Source organism: Hemiscyllium ocellatum, chromosome 13, assembly GCF_020745735.1.
Source record: "Hemiscyllium ocellatum isolate sHemOce1 chromosome 13, sHemOce1.pat.X.cur, whole genome shotgun sequence".
Taxonomy (NCBI): Eukaryota; Metazoa; Chordata; class Chondrichthyes; order Orectolobiformes; family Hemiscylliidae; genus Hemiscyllium; species Hemiscyllium ocellatum.
Genome location: NC_083413.1, coordinates 15255658 through 15264897, shown reverse-complemented (window position 1 = coordinate 15264897; position 9240 = coordinate 15255658). Strand labels below are relative to the sequence as shown.

General features: G+C 42.1%; 1 protein-coding gene across 1 annotated transcript in view; it reads right to left on the bottom strand.

Moving 5' to 3' along the window:
* Positions 1-3274: 3274 nt before the first annotated feature.
* The window catches only part of aadac (arylacetamide deacetylase), a 64183-nt gene continuing 58217 nt past the window's right edge, over positions 3275-9240 (bottom strand). Inside the window, exons 4-5 of the mRNA XM_060834564.1 lie at positions 8200-8371; positions 3275-5505 (exon numbers count right to left, since the gene is read on the bottom strand). Of these exons, the coding sequence (XP_060690547.1) occupies positions 4897-5505; positions 8200-8371 (781 nt within the window). The 3' untranslated portion in view covers positions 3275-4896. The remainder of the gene's footprint in view (positions 5506-8199; positions 8372-9240) is intronic.

The window sequence follows — 9240 nt, the reverse complement described above, 5'->3', positions numbered from 1 at the left end:
CCAGCTGACAAGCCTAAATTCATTGTCAGTATTAGTCTTTGCAAACTCAGGATTATTTAGCAAATGCCACTCAATTGCAAAATCACGTCTAACTGGTGTGGTGTTGTGACTGTTAGATGACCAGGTTGGGTGGGTATATTCAGGATCTTGCTTTTTGCGAGCAGCCAAAGGGATATGTTGTTTGTTTGTTACAATCCACCAATCTTTGGGACAAACAGCCTATATATTCGGTGTCACGATGCCTATAAAATTTGTCTGCCACATTTATTCATTCATATAGCAGGCAGGATGTATTTTGGCTTATTTCCAGCACCTGTTAGAGGCAAACAGCATTCAATAACCACAGGGCACAGATTTAAAGACAAGAGGAAGGCAACTAAGAGAAGAGTCGAAGGCACTTATATTCCCCTCAGCAGTTTGTGACAGTCTGGAATTCACTGCCTGAAAAGGTGGCCGAACATTTAAATAATATTTCGATATTCTCTTGTGTTGCTATAGCCACCAGGGCTATGGGCCAAGAGATAAATAATGTAAGGATAAGTGTGGTTGGATCTTTATTGACAGGATGGAAAAAATGGCCTCCATCTGCTCAATAAACATCTGAGTTCCTTGCATTTCTACTTCTGATCACCAGCAGTGAGAAACAGCTTTATCTGCTGCTCAAGCCTTAGCAATTCTTACACTTCCAGAGTAACCCGAGGGAGACTGAGTACTTTTCAGGACTAAAGTTTGTTTATGCTAAGTATAGAAAGTAATCATCTAATCAGAATGGGCATCATCTCAGAATAAGTTTGATCCACCTTACTTCAGCATCAAGTTTGTATGGTGAATGAAAAGGCGAGAAAGAACAGTAAAGAGTTTGGGTAATCGGAAAGTATGTGCTTATAGTCAGTATCTGTGAACATGCATTAATTTGATTAGATAATATAATGCAGACATGTTAGGATTGGATATTGTAATGTATACAAATTTGAATACAATCAGACAATATGTGTGTACGAAGTTAAAATCAAGTCACCATAGTCTAAGGGCCACAGGGCTGTTTTATCATTTCAAAAACACAACTGATGGTAGTTTAACCGGAGGATCACCACATCTCAAGTGAGCTTAACTTGGAATGTAAAACAGAATGGATACTGTTGGTTGGAGATAATAGGGAATAGATCTGTTAGGTTTTCCAAGGAAAAGGTATCTGCAAAAGAAAGAGTCCACAGCTAAGGTTTGTTGGCCAAAGTACAATGGGGTGCATTCAGGCACCTCCTGCTGCCTCAAATGCATATAAATAGTATCTTGTATCAGTTTGTTTGTTTGAACTATAAGGAAAATCAAGCTCTAATGTTTGTTTCTCCTCAATATGCAAGGACTATACAGAACCGAACTACATTAGTGACAATGTACATTTTTTTTTATGAATTGCATTTCTGAAATGAAAATAAAATAAACCATAATTTTGCCACATTCTTTGATGGGTACATCTCCCTAGCATGCATTAAAAGAAGAAGTGATTAACTGGGGTGAGCAAAACATTGGTCAAAGAGGTAATTATATAGGAAATGGAAAGAAGAGAAGGAAGTTCCAGGGAAAATGGATTGTGGGAAGGAATGTTAGAGAATGGAACCACACCAATCGTGGGTCTACCGACAGCAAATGGACTGTAGCAATTCAAGGTGCAGCTCTCCTCCACTTTGTCAAGGATAGAGATATAGAGTTGCACAGCAGGGAAACAGACCCGTCAGTCCAACTCGTCCATATCGACCAGATATTCCAACCCAATCTAGTCCCACCAAACCCTTCCTATTCATATACCCATCCAGATTCCTTTTAAAAGGATGTATTTGTACTAGCCTCCATCACTTCCTCCAGCAGCTCATTCCATACACATACCACCCTCTGCGTGAAAAGGTTGCCCCTTAGGTCTCTTATATCTTTCCCCTCTTACCCAAAACTTATGCTCTCTAGTTCTGGACTCCCGACCCCAGGGAAAAGACTTTGTTTATTTGTTCTATCCATGCCCCTCATGATTTTATAAACCTCTCTAAGGTCACCCCTCAGCCTCTGACGCTCCAGGGAAAACAGCCCCAGTCTGTTCAGCCTCTCCCTATAGCTCAAATCCCCCAACCCTAGCATCATCCTTGTAAATCTTTTCTGAACCCTTTCAAGTTTCACAACATCTTTCTGACAGAAAGAAGACTAGAATTGCATACAATATTCCAATAGTAGCCTAACCAATGTCTCATATAGTCATAACATGACTTCCCAACAGGTGCACTCAATACTCTGACCAATAAAGGACAGCATACCAAATGCCTTCTTCACTATCTACCTGAGACTCATGATTTGGAGATGCTGGTGTTGGACTGGGGTGTACAAAGTTAAAAATCACAACACCAGGTTATAGTCCAACAGGTTTAATTGGAAGCACACTAGCTTTCGGAGTGACACTCCTTCACCTGACCATCTGATGAAGGAGCGTCGCTACGAAAGCTAGTGTGCTTCCAATTAAACCTGTTGGACTATAACCTGGTGTTGTGTGATTTTTACCTGAGACTCCACTTTCAAGGAGCTATGAACGTGCATTCCAAGGTCTTTTTGTTCAGCAACACTCCCTAGAACCTTACCACTAAGATTTGCTTTCCAAAATGCAGCACCTCACATTTGTCTAAATTAAACTCCATCTGCCACTCCTCAGCTCATTGGCCCAAGATCCTGTTATAACCTGAGGTAACCTTCTTCACTGTCCACTGCATCTCTAATTTTAGTGTCAACTTACTAACTATACCTCTTTTGCTCATATCAAAGTCATTTATATAAATAAGGGGAGGTGAAGACCTAGTGGTATTATTGCTGGACTGTTAATCCTGAGATCCAGGTAATGTTCTGGGGACCTGAGTTCAAACCCTGCCACAGCAGATGGAATTTCAATTCAATACAGATCTGGAATTATTGAATCAAATGTCAGGCAAAAATAAACCTTTTGGTTCACTAATATCTTTCAGGGAAGGAAATTGCCATGCTTAACTGGCCTGGCGACTCTGGACCCACAACACAATGTGGTTGATTTTTAACTTGGGAATGGGCAATAGTTGTAGGCTCCTCACCCTGTGAACGAATTTTTAAAAATTAGGAACGGGCAATAAATGTTTGCTCAGCCTGCAACACCCACGCCTCAAGAGAGCAACCAAAAAAAAGATTAGTATCAGGATAACAATATACTCAAACTCAAATGGAAAAACGAGCTTGTTTTTAAGACAAAATTTTATTTATCACATGGAAATACAAAGAACAAGATATAACATTTTCCTTTGTGTTATGCAGTCAGTGTGTAAACAGGACAGGGTAAATACATAACATGGCACTTGATTATTGTCCTATTGTTTTACATGCATAACCAGAGCCAGAACAGACAATATACAACAGAATGGAGCATTAATTGTTGGTTTGAGGATAGGCATGTACAAAGACTGATTTCTGATTTGACTGGTTTTAGGGATCAGACCATATGGTTTTAGCAGGAAAACACCCAGAAATATTCATAACAAAAAATAACAAAATCATTTCACAGCTTTATTGATCTGCAAGTAGATCTGTTCAAGATACAGACACCAATTCTGGGGACTGTCTCCTTAAGTACATATATTCGATTTGCAGAAAATACAGCAGAATACCACTAGGCACTTCAGGGGTTAAATTATGAAACTGAGGCAGATAGATTGGGATTCTGACCGTTGTGTTTAAAAGATCTAATTCATTAAAGGTAATTATAGGATTTAATAGAGAAACCATTTCCACAAGTGGGTAAGTGTAGAAGATGGGCAGAACCTAACAATTCGTGGCCAGAGGGCAAGATGCACCTCTTCACACAAAACAGTCATGGAAATCTACAACTCTCTCACACAAAAAGCTTATCAGGCTCGGGCTGAGCAGAGCATTTCAAACAGAGTTTGATACAACATGCTCTCGGGAGGAAATTGCCATCCTTACCTGGTCTGACCTACAGGTGGCTGCAGACTCACAGCAATGTGTTGAATATTAACTGCCCTCTGGGCAATAAATGCTAGCCAAGCCCCAGCATCACTTTCATCCTGTCAACGAGTATTAAAGAATAAATTAAGTCCAGTTCAGGAGTGGTCTTGTAAATAGTTATACACTTAACAAAGCAAATTAACCTGGACAGCTAGGATGTGTTCTAATGGGGAAACATTACAAGGTCATTCTAAACACTTCACTGAGGAATTTGACTGATATGGACTTCAAGTCTCCGGAAAACCTCACTCAAAATCTACAAATGCCTCACAGTTTCCTTCACAAACAAGTCCAAATCAGAGCCAGAGAGCACAAGGAGAGGATCACAAGCAAGCAACTGGCCCGAAACTCAATCTTCTGTGGTTCCACACCTTGCTGGAAGGAGAATCTTTTGAGCGCGTAACGGCCTCAGACATCACCTCAGTAACCACCGCAACTCAGCTAGACAGGCCAGATGATGGACGAGGAAGGCTTCACCTTGAAGGATGAACCACATTAGGGCAGGAGGTTGGGGCAGTTAACATGCAAAGCAGTGAGGTCCAATTGAGTGGTATCCACCGTTTTCCCCTGATCTTGGTATTGGATGGGCTGAATGGTCACACCCATAGACCAGGTCTCCATGCCCAGGTATAAGCGAATGACAATCTCCTATGTTCCTTTAGGTCTGCCATTGAAAGTCATAACGGGCCCTGACCAAGTGCATTTCCATAATGTTTAACACTAAATACAGATAGGGAATGGGTGTGGGCAGCAAAAACATAGAAACATTTGCCAAGAATTTGCAGGTACGGAAGAGGCACTGCGGGGATTTTTGCAGGATGCTGAGGGTGTGTGTTTGGGGGATTGGGAGGGTTGATTGGGGTGGCAATTTATTTACAAATTCGTTCGCAGCCACTCAATGTAATGGCTTATAATTTTCTGGCCAATTGCAAAATCGGTTGGCCACGTGTTGAACATCATGGCACCGTGAAAGGAGTCCTCGTAATGTTCGTGTGTGACCTGGACCCCTGCCACCTTCAATCTTGTGGCGTACATGACCCCATCATCCCGCAGTACGTCATACTCACAGGTTACAATGTAGGTCCGCGGCAGAGCCCGGAGTTTCTCATCCCCCACCAGCAGGGGAGCAGCCCTTGGGTCAAACACCCCAGGAACCCTCCCGGATAGCTCTGCGCTCTCGCTGCCCGGTGGGACGTATGAATAGTGCTTCCTGAACTCCATCGGCAGGAGGACGCTCCAGTTTGCAAAGATGCTCAGGTCCTTCGATTCCTGGGTGGCATGGCTGTTGGCCATCATCTTGTTCAGCAGCGACTTGTCGCAGCTAAAATATTCACTCCAAAACCTGACCATTAAGGTCTTGGGCAGAATTGGCATGTTCTCGTTTTGCTGGTAGGAAGGAGTGTTAAAGTCAATGGTCTGAAGTGCAGGGTAGATTAACGCCTGAACTTTGATCTCAACTTGAACTTCTCGGTCCTCCCGAATCTGCAAAATATCCCCTTAATGAATTTCCAAGACAACCACACAAGAGGTGTTAGCATAGAGATATGTTTGTACAATATTACATCACAATCTTAATCACTTCCCAGTGAGGAAAACTGCAAACCTGAAATGGAATAATAAATTTAACAAGCTCCTCACTGAAATCTGGTAAATAATTAATCCCAATGTTGTTCAAGTCAAGCTATAGATCAAACTTAATTCAGTTTCTAATCAAGAGATTATTAGACTCCAGCCTCACTTCAGCCTTTATCACCTATTCTAAACTGATAAACCATTGAGTGGGTTCTGCATTCTGAGATGTGATTGAGATGTTAACAAAACTCAGCCCTGGGCAGGTCTGGTAGCATTCGTGGGAGAGAGAGAGGCAGAGAGAGAGGCAGGACCAGCTGAGCATCGCCAACATTTTCTGCTTTCATTTTAGCTAATCTAGACTGAAGCATATCACTTTAATTCTATTGTGTCTCTGTATGTCTCGATGCTGGGGATGAATTAACTGGCCAGCTGGTTTGCAATGTGAGGCATTTTTTTTTAATTTAAGCCTGTCTCGCCCATTTTAACTCTGTTTATTTGCTTTTCTTTAAATGTAAAGCCTATAAACAGTACAATGTTATTTCAAAAGATTATCTTGGGTTCATTATAGTTTGTTAAATTGAATTGCAGCAGTAATTTGATTATTCATGTTGATAGTGTCCCTGATAACGTGAAGGCAACCACAGTAACAAAGCAGCTCTTAGCAAAACCATGAACAGCATGTTGGAACCCCTACAGTGCAGAAAGAGGCTATACAGCCCTTCAACTGCACTGATCTTCTGAAGAGCATCTTACACAGGTGCCCCCCACCAACAGGGCTTTTACCATGGCCAGCCCACGTAACTTGCACATCTTTGGACGATGGGGGGATGTCAGAGCACCCAGAGGAAACCCATGCAGACACAGGGACAAAATGCAAACTCCACACAGACAGTCCCCAAGGGTGGGTCTCTGGTGCTGCGAGACAGCAGTGCTAACCACAGACAATCATGCTACACACTTTACTGGCTGACGAGGACAGATCTGCCCTCCCTGTCCATCTTAACCTATTCCACACCCTGACATAGTTGATGGATTTCCTGTATCATGTCTCCCCTGTCAACGAGTTGCATGCAATGGTTTCTATTCCTGGTCCCACACTGGTAGCAATCAAGGATTTATACTTCCACCTCTTCCCTATCCCTTTTCCAACAGCCAGTTTGTAATACAGAATGATTCCAACAGCACGGGTTCAATTCTTGCAATGGCTAAGGTAACCATGAAGGACTCTCCTTCTCAACCTCTTCCCTTGCATGAGGTGTCGGGAGGTTAAACCACCAACAAGCATCTCTCTCAAATGGGGACATAGCCCAATGGTCCAGTAGGATTATGATGACTTGTATCTTTAATCCAACACAATTTTATCCCATTCTCAGAACAATCTTTCTTGGATCCTTTCTGACCCTTATATTATTGGACAATGTTCACTCCTTGTTGGAAGCTACATAGACTTTCTGGATTAGCTACATGGAGGGCTTGGACATTGTGTTACTAACTGGGGAAAGATGGAAACTGATAACAATTTATAGCAAAAGAGAGTCAATAGCACTGTCTTATGGTGCCAATTATCTCCAAATTGATGTTGCTTCCTCTTCTCCTTTGCAGAACATGAAATTAAGTAACTTGAAGCCTTTGCTTGGAGTCTCACTCAATACAAACTGCCCCCTGCCTTCCACATACCCAGGGGTGACAGCAAAGCAACACAAGAATGTGACCAACAGGTCCACTCCGTGCTACAAACTCTGTGGGTCTACACAACCTCAGTACTGGGTGAAAAGCTGATCACTTCATTGCAGACAGAATGTTATTACACTAGAGAGGGTGCAGGAGAGGTATACAAGACTGGTAAAATACAACCATGAGGAAAAAAATTGGATAGATTCAGATCATTTCCTCTTGGAATGGTGGAGGTAAAGAGGGAAATTTGATTGATGTACATGATAGAGGGAGCCCTTGATAAGTGCAGATATGATGTAACCTAGCAGAAGGATCTGTGGCCATCAGGCATAGATTTATAGTAATTTGTCTGAGAATTAGAAGATAATTAAAGAAAAGCCTTTTCACCTTGAGGGTGTCAATGAGAGGAATTAATTGCCTAAAATGGTAGTAGAGATGAAAGCTCTCAAACTATTGAGAAAGTTGTTTGGGTGTGTACGTCAACAGCTGTAACCTGTAAAACCACAGACCAAACACTGCAAAGTGGGAATGACTGGGCTCATTATAGCTGTGTGGACACGAGGGGTCAAGTGGCATCTTTCTGTGCTGTAAACATTCTATGAACCTGTTCCATTGGTGAGCAGCAGAACATGTTCAGTTTTGCACCATCTGAATTCCAAAGACTAAGCCCAAACACTGAATTGGAAAAGATACATTCAGGGCCATAGAGTAGGAGTGGATACAAACTAAAGGGACAGTTCCTTTCAGGTGATCAATGGACTGAATGGCTTCCTTCTTTATGATTCAAAACCAAACAAAAGCAGCACTTGGCAGAAGCCATGGGAAAATAATGTTCCCATTTAATGAAATGAATTTCAACATCATTTAAGCACACCCAAAACACACAGTATTGTGACCAGTCACAAGCTATTACTGTATTTGTAACTGTACCTGCTGGGCTACTGCAGCAGCCAAATTCCCGCCAGCACTGTCTCCTGACACCGCTACTCGAGCTGGATCCACTGAGTATTGTGCCAAGACATCTCGCTGTAGGAAGTACTTCACCACAGTGTAAACGTCATTGAACTGATCAGGGAAGTGATGCTCTGGTGCTAATCGATATCTGGAAAGTAACAAGTGTATTGGAGTTTCTGTTCTAAGGAAGCAAACTGGATTTGAAATGTTAACTTTACTTTCTCTCCACAGGTGCTGTCAGATCTGTGGAGTTTCTCCAAAAATTTCTATTCTTGTTTCAGATTGGTTTTATTTGAGTGTTTTGGACATGACTGATACCAATCAGTGGTGATAACAGAAGCTGAATGTTGACTGTCTATGGAATATAACATTGGCCTTCCAATAATTTACCATACATGGAGTTCAGAAGATTTTGGGGGTTAAGGATTCAACTACTTACACCCTAAGTTGCAATTCCCTCTGAACAGCCAGAGATGGCTGCAACAATTATAGCATTTAAAAAGATATCTGGATGGATATATGAATAGGAGAGGTTTAAGAGGGATATGGGCCAAGTGCTGGCAAATTGGAGAGGCAATGGTCTGGCAGTATTAATCACTGGACTGTTAATCCAGTGATCCAGGAAATGTTCTGGGGATTCAGGTTTGAATTCCACCACAGCAGATGGTGGAACTTGGATTCAGAGGTTAAGAAGGCATGTGCTGTGTAGGTAGTTATTGATAGAGGGATTGAGTTTCAGAGCCACAAGGTCATGCTTCAGCCATACAAGACACTGATAAGACCATACCTGGAATACTGCGTGGAGTTCTTGTCACCGCATTATAGGAAGGATGTGGAAGCTTTGGAAAAGGTTCAGAGGAGATTTACTAGGATGTTGCCTGTTATGGAAGGAAGGTCTTGCGAGGAAAGGCTGAGGGAATGGAGACTGTTTTCATTGGAGAGAAGAAGGTTGAGAGGTTACTTAAATTGAGACATAAGATAATCAGAGGGTTAGGTACGCTGGACAGTGAGAGTCTT